The sequence below is a fragment of the Falco rusticolus genome, chromosome 5 (genome assembly GCF_015220075.1).
Source record: "Falco rusticolus isolate bFalRus1 chromosome 5, bFalRus1.pri, whole genome shotgun sequence".
In the NCBI taxonomy this organism is placed as follows: Eukaryota; Metazoa; Chordata; class Aves; order Falconiformes; family Falconidae; genus Falco; species Falco rusticolus.
In genome coordinates, this window is record NC_051191.1 from 15,321,999 (window position 1) to 15,339,351 (window position 17,353).

Here is a 17,353-nt window from a genome sequence, read left to right on the forward strand (position 1 = left end):
GGCTCCTCTGTGAGGTTTTCAGGGACACTTTGCACCTCATCATGCCAAGGTCAGGGCAGAATTACTTACAAAAATAGTTCTAGGGCCAAAATGTTTGCTGTGGTTAAGAACTAATGAAATAAGGTATCTGCTTGAATGTCTTTTTGAAAGAAAACACTGTTTTTAAAGAAAAATAAGACTAATTGGAGAAGTAGGATTTAGTCATTGACGTTTATCAATTTGCGTGCATGCTGTTGTGCATCTTTGTCTTCATTCAGGGTCTTCCAGTTTTTCCTCCTGTTTATAAGGCCCTAGGTTGGTATTTCAGTCTGAGTCAGAAACCACATTCTCAGTGCTGAATAACACTGGAATGCCATTTTATGACATCTTTAAATAAAGATGTCACTGCCTTGTTCTGAGAGGTAGTGCAATCTGTGCAGCCAATACTCTGCATGGGTTTACTAATGCAGCAACACTTTTGTTAACAACACTTTGTATGGTGACATGGTCACACTGAAGTGCATGAAAGTGACTGGAGTTTCTGCCTTCTAAGCTGAGCTGTGGTGGATGAGTATGTGTGCTTGTTTTTAACTTACAGCAATGCAGAGTGAAACAAGTTACCTCAATTGTAATGTTAGAGCTCTGAGGCCTTCAGTAGTAATTTAAGCCTATTTTAATCTGTGTTTGTAATGGCTTAAGAATGCATGTATTGCATTATGTGTTTCAGCTGAGAGGGACAAGTGCCTGTCATCATCTGACTGTACCCATCTTTTGATTTAATGAAATTCCTCGTGCTGTCACTGAGAAATACCTCATTAATCAACTTTGTCTCTCCCCAGAGCTTTTGTTGGGGAAACAAACAGCAGGGCATTTGATCTACATGGAATCAGAAATTTCATGTCATGACATATTTGGTTCAAAACAGGGATGACATTCCTAACTGCATTTTGAGCTGTAGGATTGTTGACCTTGGTTACTATAACTGGCTTTTAAACAGGAGATTTCTCTAGCGATCTGTAGTCAAGTTTGGAATATTGTAACGTGGAGCATAACCTGGGCACCATGTTTCCTAAAAGGATCTTTAGGCAGAGATTTTAAAAAACTTATTCTTTTACTGTTTCAACAGTTGACCGGTTCAGAAATGCTTATTCTACTTCTTGGCAGTGAGTGTTAAGACAAAGGTGTTGCTGCCTGTGTTCTGACTCAGACTGAGGGATGAGGCTGCAGCATTAGTATAGGACCTTGAAACCCAGAAGAGGAAAAAAAATATCTCTTTAACATAGTAAGAAGCTCTTATGGAGCAGTGTATAAATTTGTTTTGTATAAATTAATATAACAGTAGTGGCCCTACAGTATTTTCCTTTTTTTTTTCTTAATACATATTTAAAGCATAATTTCTAATTCTTGTATATATTTTTAACTTTCCCACAGATATGCACTTATTTGGCCATTATCCAGCTCATGATGATTTCTATCTTGTAGTGTGCAATATCTGCAATCAGGTAGTCAAGCCACAGGTTTTCCAGTCACACTGCGGTAAGTGAATGTTTTCTTTCCTGAATTACAGTGCCAAATTGGCGTATGGCTCTCTTAAGAATCACTGCATACGATCATGACAGAGGCATTGCAGATACACTTTTCTGGTTATCTTATGTTCTTTCCACAGAAAATAGCAGCAATGCCTTCAAATAAGCGTATTTCCTGTAGAGGAAGTTAAATTAGTTGTTCTAGAAGCTGGGCTTTTCAAGTTGAATTTGTTATACTAAATTAATGTATTACAACAAATAAATCCTGTTAGTTAAATACTAGCTAGGCTAAAACTATTATGATGTTAACATTGGATTGTCTTTTATCAAAGCTGTAAAGTGAGGATTGTAATACTGTTCTACGTTAACTACAAGTTGGATGTTATGGATTGTTTTCTGATGGGATTTATGCATGGGTGTATATAGGGTTTATTTTTATATTTATCATAGGGCTTCATTTTTTACATAATTGGCATGTTGAGTCATGTTTCTTAAGATTCTCTTGAAAAATGTTCATTTGAGAAGCTGCAGAAATGTGCAGATATTTATTTCTCAATTAGTGTGACAGCAGCAAGGTGACAATTTTTATGTTGATTATTTGTAAGCAGAACTACTTTAGTTAGAAATTTTTGCTATTGATTAACAAACTACTTTGAAATATTCTTGAAAAACTTCATCCCAAGGTCAGCTTTATTTATTACTTGTCCAGTGCTTTATTTGTTGTTTGTCCAGTGGTTTGTTTCTGTGGTGGTTTGGTTGGGGTTTTTTTGTTTGTTTGTTTTGGTTTTCTTTTTAAAGAATTGTAGAGTGTGACTGGAATGGCTAGCTTTTGCATAAGGTTTAATCAAATTAATTTGAAGGTGATTGCATAATAATGAAAGACAGCTAGTATTGAGGATGGAATCGATTAAATACATTAAGGGGAGAAAAAAAAAGATTTTCCTTGCCTACAGACAACAAATAAACATAAATCCTGTGGTCCTTTCAGTCTTCTTGACAGCAAAGCAAGTCAGTAAATGGAAAATGTAAGTGGGATGAGCAGAAAATGTAAAAAGTTTATTTACTTTTAAAGAGATATTACCAAAACTTTACCTTGGGTTTTTGTGAATAGACTGCTAACAACCAAACAGGAGTAACTAACTGCATTCATGCTAATGAGAGGCAGTTGTACGACTCACCACTACCTTTGGCCTGGACTGAAATAATTGTGCAAAAATGGTCCTAGTAGAATGTAGCATTTATATCCAGTGAATAAGAAAAGATCTGGAAGTATTAATGTAGTGAGATAAGAACTTACTAATTTAATGGTAGGGGCAGGTGTTAATTTCAGTGTTTTAACAAGCTGTCCTGCTATTATTTTCAAAATTTGTTTCTTGCCCTTAGTCATATATGGCTTCTTCCTGCCCAGCTTCAGGTATCTTATGCTTCTTTCACTGATAGAAGAGCATCTCTGCGTATGGTCATAGGTACAGTGGGTACCATAAACATTGAACTGGTGCATTAATAAAGCTCCGCTACAGAACAGAGGAACCTATATAACACCTTGCCATAGTCTTCCATAGTTGTGCTGGTTCCGACATGACGTTCTGGTTTCGAGAGCAGATGAAAGTTGGTCCTGTTTTCATGTAGGAGGCATATAGAATGGTGTTTTTTCTAGTGTCAGTAAATTAATCCATGTTAGAAGGAACTTTCTGAGCTTTTTCGAAGTAACAGGTTACCATCAGTGTATATTGCCTGTAAACTGCAAAGATCATGTGAGTCACTGCCCTTTTTTCTTCTTCTCTTTTCTCCATTACTCCATTTCTTATTCAATTCCTTTTACTTCATCTTCATTATAGCAATCCTGTTACACTGAAAATTGGGCATTAAATTCTGAATTGCTTGATTTAACAGCCTAAGGTCAACAAAGACTTTAAAAAAATAAAAAAAAAGTAGACTGTGTTAAGAGAAATGGAGAATACTGAAAATAATTGACCAAAAGTGCTACCTTTTGAAGATTGTACTTAATCTAGTCAGACTTGTTTCAGAAAAGGTTTACTGGAATATTGCTGAAAGGCCTGTGGAAGAACTTTAAATATATAGATAACATTTTCTGCTTTAAAGAAAAAGCAGTAAAGGTGAAGGTGCTGTACTAGAATGATATAAAAGAAGTTTTACAAGAGAGAAAGTTTCTTGGAGATCCTGAGAACTATTGTAAAATGACTAATAATTTATTTTAAAAAAAATTATCAATTATCTGTTCAAAGTACTCATATAAGTGACATGCATCTACTAACATGTAGTTGTTTTCATAAGAAATTAGTAAGATATAAAGAAGAGCTATACATGGATCTTCTTAATTGATCTGTAGTTGCATTACATGGTGAGAAAATGGTAAAAATCTTGCATTAGAGAAGATTAACTGTGAGCTGCTTGTGGCTGAATAATCGCTCACTGGATAAGTTATGTTACCAGTAGTCCATTGAGAAAGGTCTAGAGAAGGCTTCGTTTGAGATGCTTGTTCTGGCTGCACTAGGCTCTTCTGTGAAACAGGAATGTTTAATTTTCACATTTATTTAGTGTTTTATCACCTGTTGAACACAATTTGGTGGATCAGTTTTTGTTAGGTTAGTTAGGCCATCCAGCAGTATACCTGTAAATTCAGTGATGCTGAACATACCTGTCAATAGACTCTGAGGTGGTTTAGACTATCGTATGTATGATAAACCACATTATTTTACATGTCTTGAACTGCAGCTGTAAAGTTGTAACAAAGACAGTGGAATGAGAAAACATTAGAAGCCACTACTGGTTTTTTGGCTCTTGAAGGCTGCGACATGGGGAGTCTTTATTGCTACTGACAAGGACTTGTAGAGATCTATCCCAGAATCTCCCACAAAGTGTGGTTTGTTACTAATATCCCTGGTAAGATCCAGTCCATAGTCTCTCAGTAAGGATTTAGGTCTGTGCCAGATGCGTGCTTTATGTTTCTAGGTTCCCTGCATTGTAACTGGAAGGTCTTGGCTTTTTGAAACAGCACTGGAATGCTTAGTTTAGCAAACGTTTTTGTAACACTGCTCTTGAGCCCTTACTGGTATTTGCCTTCCTCCAGAGTGTAAGAAGGCCCACTGTTTCATTTGTCTCTAATTTCAGACCTGTGGCAGCCATCCTTGATGGCTCTGGGAAGTTGTGAAGGTTATAGAGGGAGATGTTGTTACTTAACTTTTAAGGGTTTGATTCCTGGAGTATCAAGCAGAAAAAGAGAAAAATCTGGTTGTGGTTCAGGCTTTTTTTAATGGGAGGCAATGAACGCATCATACAACCTTAGACCGGTAGAAATCAGGAAGGTAAAAGAAGACATCTGGCTAATTAGAGGGCTAGCTTGCTGGACTTCGGAGTCTTTGTAATAAAAACAGTGTAAAGCTCAGTGTTGCAAAGTAGTAGATCTGTTCTAGCCTCTTAAGTTAGAGAAATACTGAATTATTTTTAAGAGCAGTTTCACATCCCTTTATCTGTGGGATAAACATTTATATCCATTTGTAAGGATTAAACCGTTCATGTACATATGGTGTAAGCCCAACTGAAAGAGAGACTTACTGTTATAGGCTGCTGGATAAACCATATAAATCAAATAATATCTTGAGGTCATTCAGTATTATTGTGCACTTAGAAAATAATATATCATAATGTCATCAACAATAGGGTTGAAATACTGTTGTTTGCTTCTGAAGCTAGTTCTTTTGAGTAACTTGTTGCAGTGGTACAAGATGTGAACATGTAGTTGTATTTATTTCTCTGTAAAATAGTTTGAAATGAGCAGTCAATCTAGTTATGCAGCTAGGAGCATTTCTAAGTGTACTTGGCATGTGGGGAATTTTAGTTTCGAGATTTTGTTCTCAGATTCCAACTTCAGTGAAGATACTGAGCACTTCTTGGGACACCAGAAATGTTGTGGTTTAGTATCTCTCAATACCATAATGTTCTTGCTGTTTGTTTGGAGGTTTTTGTCCAATATATCTGTTTTCTAGGAGGTTTTTAGGGTGGCAGCCTATGCTGAGCTCTGTCCATATGACTTCGGTTAACTCCAGTTCTGTGACAGTCTGTCTTTTACTTAAGATGGGACCCGTACCATTTCCCAGTTGTTTGTATTTTCCTTTGGCCTGGAAGAGAGTAAAGCTTCATATTCTTATACTGTGTTGCCCTTTACTAGACTAAAGAGCATCAGATGCAGTTCTGGTTTTGGTTGGTGTTTTGAGGTTTTTTTTTTAATGTTCCATATGATAATAGGCTTGTTAACTTTGCTCTTTTCCTGTTGAAAGGAGAATCTCTCCTAAAAGGTAGCTCTGGCACAGTGAAGAACAAGCACTGTACATATAGAGAGCTTGTCAAAACTTCTTTACTTCCTCTAATATGAGGAAATAAATTAATTATGGGAAAGTGTTAAAAGTGGGGGGAAGAGGTGAACTATCAAGCTAAATAATGCAGCTTGGTTAAACAATAACTGCAGTATAATCATCAAAGAAGGTTTCCAAACATACTGTGGAACAGTTTCCAAAACTGTGGAGGGTATCTTAATGAACTCAATAGTTAAGATCCCCATTTGATGCAGTTGTAGCATACAGAGGAGAACAAATTTCCTTCGTCAAGGAGAAATGACCATGAAGATCTCTTCTTTTGCTGATTTATTTATTGGAGGTTCATTGCTGTCTATCCTGCCTGTCTCTGAGGTTATTCTAACAGGTTTCTAATTAAGAAGTAGAAGTTCTTATTCCTTAAAAAAAGAAAAAAACCTACACTTGTTTTTCATTACTTCCAAGTTATAAATCCTTGGATGGACATCCTTGTGTTCTCATGAAGGTTGGAAAAGGATATTTCCTTTTTATTCTTCTGTTTGGCTGTATAAGCATCATTTAAAAGAAAAACAAACTAGAAAGCAATGGAGTACTGAAGAATCTAAATAAATTATTTTCATGTTCATATCATAATAAGTTTCCTAAGAGAGGTTATATGTTTTTAATCACTCAGACTAAGTATTGTACATTGTACTGGTTGTATGTTACGATCTAATGAACCACGAATGAAGACAAAAAGGCTGAGCTTACTGTATGAATAAGAATTATTTGCTTTCTTAACACTAGCTGGAACATTACTAGCTGGCATCTTTTTTTGCATAAGGATTTTGATACAGGCAGGAATCACTGTCACATTTGATGGATTAGTCTCAGTTTTTATATTATTTTCAATTATTCAATGCCTTGTTTTTTATTAAATACAGCTGTTCAGGGTTCTGTAATTGTTAATATTTTATCCATTGCATTTGGCCTTTTAGCAGGGGGAGTGCTCTTGTGCCCTTCAAAACAATGGCATTTTGAGTGATTCTCCTTCTGTTACTGAGATTTTCATTTTTCACAGCCTTGTCAAAACTTGTTATATGATATCATTATTGATTGAATAACTTTCTGGTTGTTACATGGTTAGGCTTCACTGCATAAAAGAATTAGAATAATGAAAATTACCCTTGTTCCTCCTGCTTTTTGTTAAATATGGAAATAGTACCAGCTAGACTTACAAGAATCCCAGTTTTCTTTTGGTGGGGTGGGAGGAGAAGTAATTGAATGTTCTGTATGTACCTTATTTATTTGTATATTTTTACTTGTGTAATTGCCTAGGATACACTGATTTTGTCTGTAACTTTCATTTCCATTACTTTAAATTGGAACCCCCTAGTAGCTGAAAGCATACAAAAAATTCCCTTCAGCTTTACAGTCTTTCTATCAGAAATCTTTTTCTTGAGACCAAAGTACAGCCAGTGGCGTAAACCTCTTGTCTCCTATCTGCAATGAAAATCTAAGCTGTAGTTCCTGCAATTGTACATTCAGGTTATGTGGGTCTGTTGTGTCCATATCATTGCAAGTTCTCCAAACCCAGTGTAATGGCAGTCACTGTGAAACTGCAGTCACAAGCCATCTTTTGCACCGTTCCCATAGAACTTCAGTACATTGCTGTATGAACAATCCAGGTAGAATGAATATTACCTTTGAAGAGGCAAAACTAGAACAGCACTCCTTTGAATTAATCTTTTCCCCTACATGTTCTTGAAGTGTCATATTTTTAGACTGTCAGCAATTCTTGAGATTCTGGATAGGTACAGAAATGCAAAGTATGTCTTTGTTTACTCCTTGGAGAGACCAGCGCTATATCCTAACTGCTGGTGGACTCTGGCCAGATACAAAAAAGCACTTTGATTCATAAAAGGTAATCGATTGGCATTTTAATACTTGATTCAAATGAAGCAATAAATAAAAATCCATCTTAGCCGCTTGTGTGTGAGAAAGTGTTGGTCACCTCATTGTTGGCTACTGTGTTCATCCAGGGCTGCAAACAGCTTGGGGTTTTTTTTTGATATGTACCTTGGAGAGACATCAGTGAAAGATACTTTTACAAGGCCATGTTCATTCAAGAAAATAAAAAAAAAAATCCTACCTTCTCTGTAATTACTTGTCCAGGAAGCAAGAGGTTTGGATTGAGTAGCCTTGCAACATAGGAGCTATTCTCTCATCTTCCACCCCCTAGGAGAGGAAAATATCCTAACCACCAGGCACACCATAACCTAGGCTAAAACAGGGAGTAGTACCAGGACCAAGGGATGGGGTGTGATAGGATCTGAAAAATGTGCAGCTGTTGCTTAGAGCAACAGCAAATGTAATGTGTCTTCACCCTGCAGGTTGCTGAGATCTCACAAGGCTAGGAGGAGTTTGTTGTGTTTTCTTTTCTTAGTCTAGCATATGAATCAAAAGTGGAGCTGCATTCAGACTTACTGACCTGCCTGCTTAGAAATAAGTAGCAGGATATTTGATAGAGTTGGCTTTTTTTATGTTTCTACTCTCATCCCACTACTTAAACTGCTTCATCTTTGTTGTTACTAATTCATCATCAGTGACAGACCTAAAACAGCGAAGTTCAGATGTAGAAATATATGTGATACAGGGAGAGTTAGAAGGTCAATGATTCGTGTAAGTAGGAAGCTGACAACGTCCCATAGATAAATACTGCAGTTCAAAAATTAATCCTAGATTGATGTGTCAATTGAAAAATTCTTCATTCAAAAGATGCTTTGAATGAGAAAGCATCAATATTTTGGCAGCGTTGAATCTTAAAGGGTTGGGCATTGGGGAGCAGTGAATATTTAACAGAAGAAAATGTGTTAAGTTGTGCCTTTACAGTGCCTTGACTGTGCTGTAATTTTACAATGCTGATTTAAATAAATTGATATAGGAAGTAGATTGAAAGAGTAATAATGACACCAGGCTTTTCAGTGCACTGGAAGTGTATTGTTCCAGTTTATAGATAATTCCTATCATTATAAATTAGCTTATCTCTTTTGCATAGTGTATTCATTGATAGTATTTGATTAGTGAACCCTTTTGTATTTTTTTTTTTTTTACTTCATATAAATTGTGGTAAATGATGCAGTATGTACTTGAACTGAGTGTTGTTGTCATGGCATTGATGAGAGATACATATTACTTGTAATTTCTTTCAGTCAAGTTTTTAATAGAGATGTAGTTTTAAATAGCAACCAGTAAGGATTTCTTTTAAGGAGCGTCCATTAATAGAACTCAGCTGCTGAAGGTTGGCTGTAGCATTAGGCTTAAGTTTAATCTCCTACATACTATAATTTACAGGGCTGCGTTTAGTGCATCATTCTTCCAGCTGCTTCACTGGTAGAGGGATGGGGATTGTGATAGGGAGGGAGAAGTGAAAGGTACAGTGAAAATTTTCCATCATAACATGTAAAAATCTGGCAAAATTAAAAATAATAGTATTTGACTTGAGGTTTTCCGTAGCTTGTCTTACCTGGTCTGAATAAGGTGGATGTCTTCCATCTTGGAGAAGGCAAGTTTTTAAAAATAATTTTTAAAAAAGACTTTGTGGTCCTGTTCCTAGATAAAGTGCAAAACAGACTTAAGAGCTTCTTGAATTCACTGTTTGGAAGTGTTTTGGTGAGTAAAAGATAAGTAAGAACAAATGCTTTTTTATATCAAATTGTGATGCACTGTAAAGAAAAGAAATTTGAAGTGGAATCTGAATTTGCCAAAGGCCCTAATAAGTAGTAATTGTTTCTTCACTGTATTGAAAAGTATGGAAGTGTTAAGAGCAAGTCTCTTCTCTCTGTTATCTCTTTGTTTATCCTGCATGTGATCAGGCAAGGAAGATGTGGGGTTTTTGAGGGTGGGGTGTAGGTTTTTTTGGTAGTGCAGTGTTTCACTCTGCATGTGTTACAGAAGGTAATTAACATTTGGATTAGTCACTACTGAAGATCATAGGTTCCACTCCAAGTCTGTAGACGTCTTGTCTGAATATAGCCCTGCCCATTGACCATGACTTTGGGTAGTTGTCTAAACATTTTGGGTTGTTCATTTTCTGACTGTTGCAATTTCTACTATGTAACTGAGTAGCAATTTCTTCCAAAGCGTATTACAAGTTTAGGAATTTCTTACTCTCCTTGTACTAAGATTTTTGCTATAAGCTGGCTTATAAAGTTGATTCTTGTCCCATTGACTGTTGGCTTTTCACAAAGGGGACAGCAGCAATTTTTGGGTAGTGTCTTCTCCAGCAGCTGAACGTCTTCTCTGCCGTGAGTTGCGGTTGCTGAGTCTGCATGTGAGGTGGCAGGTGGGGCTGAAGGTGCATTCAGAGCTCCCTTGAAAGCTGGAGAACTGGGCCTGGGAGGAGGTTGGATGACCACAGAACATAGCGCTGGCCCTCACGGCTGCCAAGATTAGCTACCTTATGTACAATGGTGTGCGGAAAGAAGACTGGAGTGGCAGTTTGCTATTTTCCGGAAGTACTAGTTCTGATAGTCTCAAAACCTGCTTTCCAACAATGTTTCTGTTGCTTTTCTAATATCTGCAGGCCACTTGGGTGCAGTTGGGAAGACAAAAGTCCCTGGACAATACAGGAAGATAATAGGATAGTCATATGTTCTGTTTCACAGAGGTGCAATAGAGACCAACTGAGGTAAAGACCGAGCTGTAGTTCAAGAGCCTTATGTTTTTTTCAGGTTGGAAGTAGTGACATTAAATGCCTTTCATGAAGAAATAATTTTTTTATTTAGTATTTTTAAAATCCCTTGTATTTTAGTAGAGGGGAATCTCAACTGTTATAAGCTAGCTAGTACAAGGCTGGCAAATCTGTTTTAGGTATTATTCCACAATTTTAACCCAGATTTTGTACACCACCTTAATTTTTAAAATATTCCTTCTTCTTTATTTTAATATGATTTTTTTTCGTCTAGTATGCAAGTATGTTTGTTACAGCTGCATGTTTAAAGTCTAGTGAGTTCTGTTTATTTCATTGTAATAGCAGTACACAACCTAGTACCTGACTAGTGCCAAACCTATTCAAAACATTTTATTTGCATGCATAAAATACTGTACTTAAAATTCTCATCATTTCAAATATAGCTGAAGCTCTGTGTGTTTCCCATTTCACAGTCCTGTAGTGATTCATATAATTACCTTAATAGCTTATTGCTTTTCTATTTAACTGGTGATATTAATGTAATAATTGTCACATTAAATGCTAAAATATTGAATTAGGCCTTGTTCTAAAATATATTTTATTACAGATAGGTTAGATACACTGTAGGCTTCTGTTTTCAAAATAAAATTTTTTGCATTCATCTAGATAGGTTAAGGAAACTATATTTTACAAGATGTAATGAAAGAATTGTTTAAAATGTTAGGCAGATGATAATGGGCAACTTGTTCACCTCACTGTGTGTATATCTTGATATCGATTCAATTTCAAATACTTGATTTAGCTTCCTGCACCAAAACCTCGCTATTCTTAAGATGCCTAAATAAAATGCATGTAACTTGCCTCATTAGCTATTTATGTTTGTGAGACTAGTAATGCTGTTATTTCCCAGAACACTAATCAAAAGAAAATGTTCCCGGTTAACATCCACCCCCCCCCCCCCCCTTTTTTTTTTAGGACAGGCTTCTTGTTTCTGTGAAATACACTTATCATGCCTAGCATCTGCTCTGCAACTAGTGAAGTATAACTAATACCATACTTACATAAAATATCAAGCGTTGCATATGAGAAATGTGCAAGCATTAATGTATCATTTGATAAGCCTGCTTTCTATTTGTTCCCTGTGTTGTATAAAGTATTCTTTTCATGAGTATATCATCAATGTTGTGCTTTCCTAATTGTGTAACTAGAGAGTTTTAATATTTTTTTAAATGTAGTTTCAGGTTTGAGATCGGTGATTGAATAATTGTTTCTATTTTTTTAATTTAATTTGTTAGAAGAAAGATTGGCAGGGAGGAGTCTCATTTTTGGTGCTGCTTTTACCTCAAAATACTGAAGCAGGAATACATCTGTGCAAGCTGAAACATGGGCCAGTGGCTGGCCAACAATACTTAAAAGGTCTACATTGATTATAGGTGTTTCAGGTTGCTTTAGTGTGTGTTTGATGGTGATCAGATTGCGTGAACGGTGCAGACTGATGCATCCTCACGTGTACTTTAAGCTTGCAGTAGTGTTATGTATGTCCAAATGAGTCTAAAGACAAGTGTCTCTCAATTCTGTGACTATAGGTAGATGAAAATTGTAAGGTATGAGTAAAAATAATGCTTTTGAATTTGACTAGGACAACAAAGGATTAGTTTGCTGTTTAAATAAATATTTTTGTCACTGTCTAATGCCAGGTGCATTTAGTGGGAATGGTGAACTGAGCAGTAAAGCTTTTCAGCATTTCTATATGGGCAGGAAAGGCATAGTCAGGACCAGACAGTTAAGGCTGTGGAGAAGAGCACAGTGCAGAACTGTGTGATTAGTAAGATGGGTATAGAAATGGTACAGCAAAAAAATGGAACCTTGAAAAGTCTGGTGTTTGTCGTTGTTGACTCAGTGGTTTTTTTTTTTTAACATAATGGAAACTCGAGAGCTGTGGGGTCCTATGGAAAGGATTCTCAAAACTCAGCTATATGCTGTGTGACAAAATACCTCTTTTTTTGGTTTGTTCTTGAACCAGCAACAATCAATCATTTCCTGTCCACCTTCATAATAAATGTGCATCATAACCCTCCTCTGTAGTCACACATCCAGTTTGACAAGTTCAAATCTGTCTAATTGTCTCTCTTGCAGAGACTCTCCATGTCTTTGCTATGTATTTTTGACTCTTGCCCAACTCTTCTAAACCATTTTTGAAAGGAGGGGAGCAGTGGTATGATGTGCTATATTCTTTGCCTAACATTTGGTTTGCCTTTGTGACCACTAGAGATGATTGAGATGATAACTTTATAGAACTGTTACAAGACCAGTTTCTCATTACCGTGTAAGAATAATTCAGAGATCATAATTTTGTATGTAAAGTCAAGATTGTTTTCTTCCATGTCTGTCACTTTACATTTCTGTACATTGAATTTCATTTACTATTTTATTACACCATTCAGTAATGTTAGGTCTCTTTGCAATCTATTGATTTTCATCTTTAGTACTCTTGAGTAATTATATACAAAAGATCTTGTTCTCTCACCCATCGCTTTCTTTTTTGGATCACTTCTGAATATGTTGAATAGTTCAGGCGCTAATGCAGTCTCTTGCTGCATGCCACTGCTGAAATTCTCCTTGAGGACCATTTTTATCCTCTTTTCCTTGCTCTGTAAGTAGTTTCTTAGCCTTTGGGTGGGGGTTGCAACTCTCCTTCCTGTCTCACAGACTGTGTCAGTTGGATTTTCCCTTGTCCCTTGTCCACACATTGCTTTATGCTTTCCAGGGTGTTTGTGACTCGTATGTCTTCCACAAAACTACACTGACTTTCCCCCAATACATTGTACATATCTGTATGTACACTAACTTGGTTCCTTCTTAGGGCTTCTACCCCTCTGGCTTGGATACACTGCAAACTTGCTACTCTATTTGTTTGTGCTCCCACAGATGTCCACGTAGCTTTCTGATCTTTAGGTTCAAGGTGGTTTTCAGTGGGAGGCTTTGCTTTCTTTTTAACAGCTTAGTAACTGCATCTGTGGCTTCTGGGGAGCTCCTGAATGAATACAGATGGTCTGGCTCTGTCAAACCACTTTGCAGCCTCCTCTGCCACTGCTCAGTTGGAGACAGGATCTCCAAGTCCTCTGGAGCTTCTGGACCATGAAGGTCACTTTTGTCAGGACTAGAAAAGAAACAAAGCTTTATTTACACATATGTGTCTATGTGCATTTCTGTATGTATACATACATATCAGCTGATCAATCAGTTGCACCCTGAATGCAATTGTAGCCTTAATTCTAGAACGACTACTAGGGAGTGGTTCATTGCCATTTCCTGGGTAGATGCATTTGGAAAATATGGGATTTTTTTTTTTTCTATATCTTGCTGAAGAAGAAAACACACAGGTTTTTCATGTTAAAGAAATGACTTTAGTGTTACAAATTTTTCTCTCATTTTCTTATCAAAATAAATTTCATGCCTCTAGAGGTGAAATGTTGTACTTGGCCTGAGGTAAAAATCTTTCTTTTAGGAGACTGAAGAAAAAAACCAGAAGATGTTTAAGTCTAGGTCTGTAAAATGATTTCTGATCCTTTAGCCACTAGTGTGGAGATTAGAACAGTTAATATGCAATGTGGGACATTCTCTTTACCCTTTTCTTACCTAATCTGAGGGGAGTTGAATCAAGAGCACCTTAAGAAGGCTACCAGTGTTGATGGGTGTTTGTAGTCACCCATGTGGACAGTGTGGTTCTTTCCATTAATAAATGCTAATGGGAACTGGGGTGTTTCATCTGACAGGGAGTGATGGAACAGCTCTTCTTGCAAGGCTTTGCCTGCTTCTCCAGTGTGTTTTATATGGGAAAAAATGGAAAGGATTGAGAGAGGCCCAGAGTTACTTGCAGGCTGAGGGGGTTGGTGCTTTTGCTACTGGAAGACACAAGTTCAAGTCCACAGTGACTGCTTCTCTCTTTTTCATGTTTATATTTTGCTTAAAATAACTAAATAGCTGTTGCTCAGACTAAGAGAGAGTGTATCCCTAACTCTGACAAATAAAATGTTCACTTGGGATCCAATCTTTGGTTCAGGAAGTGTATTTATAAAAGGTTGAAATAATTTCATTGGGAGGGAGGGAGAGCAATCACCCTCAACACCCTTTATAATACTTTGCCCTCATAGTCAGGGCTGTCTTCTGCAGAGGGGAAGATTTGGGTTCAGATTGATTACAGAAAGTTGAGTGCTTTAATCAGGGAAGTGGTCATCTAACTGGGGTTCACCACCTTTCTTTTGAGACCTAACATTTAAATGGCTTTTTAATAAAAAAAATTTACAAATACATAGTACTTTGTCAGTCAGAATTTTAAAAACAAATCCACTCTCTGAACCAAGCCAAAGTAGCTGGTCATATAAAAGAAGTAAAGCCAGCCACAGAATTGTCAGAGAATTGTAAATTGATAGTTCGGGGGGGCGGGGGGGAAGAGCCATAGTAATACCAGCTCCTCTATTTGTTGGATCAGTTATAACTACTGATGTGTTCTGAATATAAAATAATTTTGAGGACAGTCATGATGCTCAGACAGCAGTTCCCAGCAGTAGGTTGGTTGACAAAGCCTGAGTGTTCCCTTATGGTTTGTCTTTCTCATTGCTGCACAGCTCATGTCCAGTAGGTCTGGTGGCTGTGGAGAGCTATGGACTGTGCACGCGCTGAGTTAAATATTCCTTAATACGTGACATGATAATACCTCAGATGCCCCGTAACATTTTACCTCTCAAGGTCAGGTTTTTTTTTCCTTGCAAAGAGGTAAAAAACGGCGTGGGGGGAGGGTAGGGTGGGGTGGGGCTGGGGGTGCAGACACAAACCAGAAACCCCAGCCCTTTATATTTTTCCCCCAAGGGCAGAAGGAGGGTGTTACAACCCCAGTGTAACAGTTTGTATTTCCTAGCTTGGAGTCCTGGGAGTCATGAAAACTTAGTCTAGTGTCTGTTTATTAGACTTGGGAAGAACTGGAATGTTTGGGGTTTTTTTTTCTCTTCCATGGTGCAGATCCCTACTGTTCCATAAGCCTTATCGGGCAGACTGGGAATAAATCAGATCAAAATTAGCCTGTCTTTCTATTTGAAAAGGGGCAAGAATGAAAGGTCAGTGGCAGTGTTGCAGTGAGGGACATGCTTTGCAGGGTTTGGGGGTTATTTAAGGGAACTAGGAAGAGAGGCAGGTTGGGATATTTTCATATCCGGTCCATGCTATGTTCACAGCTTTCATTTTGTTTTTATAAACTAGAGAAACAAAACCACAAATAGTGGACTACCATGTCTCACAGGCATTAGTAGTTTTGAGATCACTATGTTACCTATTCAGTCATTCCCCAATTTTGGGGATCTTGGAAACAGCTGAAAAGATTGTATCTTACAGTTAGCATGGGCGAAATGAAGATCCTGCCTGTGCATGCTCTGAGGTCATTACTTTTCAACACTTTGTGCCAGTGTTGTAGAGAGGCATAAGGGAACAAACCTGAATTGTTGCTTCTTCCCAAATTTGAGGATGCCCAGTCATTTTGAACCTGTAAGTATCCTGTTTGTTCTTCGTGTGATGAAAAGTCAAAATACAAAGGCAGATTTGGAAATGCAAGCAGGAAAAGGTGGAGTGCCTTTCTCCCTTGCGTTTCTGAGATCTGTGTCAGTGGAACCTGGCAAAGTTGGCTTCGGTCTCTTCTGCTTTGCTTTCATCCGCAGAGAGGGATTCAAGTTACTCAGTAGCCCCTGTGCTAGGACAAGTTTATTTCCAGTTGCTTATCATGTGATGCAGTTATATGAAGGAATTACAAAGTTGTTGCCAGCATTTGCACCAGAAGCACTGTTTAAGCAGGCAACTTAGATTTGGTTTTGTTTTTTAACACGTAGGTATGGATGTGATAATTCTAGTTAGTATCACTGAGAAGAAGCAAAGTTCAACTAAATGGTACATAAAGCTTCAAGCGTCACGGTTTCAAGAGAGCTATAGAAACAAATACATTCCACTGAACACTTAAATTCAGCTAGCTGGGTGCAAGATTTTATTTTAACCATTCATTATTCGTTGATTTTTTTGTTCCATAGTTCCATTTTATAAAAAAAGGTTTTCAGCTTTTAAGCTGTTTTTGTTTAAAGTCATTTTAGTAGAATTGCCTTGTGTCTTATTTTGAGTTGTTTGGGTTTTTTTTAATTTTGACATTTAATGTAGGGTTGGATTGGTTGGAATTTTTTTTGTTTTGGGTTTGTTGTTTTTTTCCCTCAAAACATAGATACAACAGAAAAAAGAGAAAACAATGTAATTATTTTCTTTAGTGCTTAAGGAAAGTTAGAATATCTGTTGGAAAGTCCTGATTAATGGCAAGACAATGTACGTACGCCAGCTCTGACTCTCTGTAGTCAAAGTTGCATAATATCAACTGTTAAGTAAAACAGGTGATGCTTTGATGTGTTCATGATCTAACAAAAGTAATCTCTGCTGCTGCAGCCTATCACACCTTTACTGTGCAGCCTTTCCTTCTTTAGCTTTGGCAGATACAAACTGTACTCCACTCAGATCTACCCAAACAGGATTTTGAGGGGTCCACTAGTACTTTCATTTTTTTGAAACCTCTTTTATGAGAAAATCTTCTTGAAAAGGTATTACATCCTTCTTAGTTCCAATTAACATAATCATCTGAAACTTCTGTGTGTGTCTGTATAAGAGTCGGCTAACTGAAGGTCTGACCTGGGCATTTAATGTCTGTGAAGGAAATTAATGCATAAAGTGTGGCTTAACTCAGCTTTGTAAAGCATGCCTTTGGAGTTACATTGGATGCCAAAGTAGCATTTTCTTTATGGTAGTCTTGTATTTTTTTTGTA

General features: G+C 37.2%; 1 protein-coding gene across 4 annotated transcripts in view; it reads left to right on the forward strand.

Moving 5' to 3' along the window:
* The window catches only part of ATXN7L1 (ataxin 7 like 1), a 114,550-nt gene that overhangs the window by 39,066 nt on the left and 58,131 nt on the right, over window positions 1-17,353 (forward strand). For 3 of the 4 annotated variants that reach the window (XM_037387944.1, XM_037387945.1, XM_037387947.1), the window contains exon 3: window positions 1,411-1,515. The exons of the other annotated variant lie outside the window; for it this stretch is intronic. In XM_037387944.1, the coding sequence (XP_037243841.1) occupies window positions 1,411-1,515 (105 nt within the window). The remainder of the gene's footprint in view (window positions 1-1,410; window positions 1,516-17,353) is intronic. 4 annotated transcript variants of the gene reach the window in all.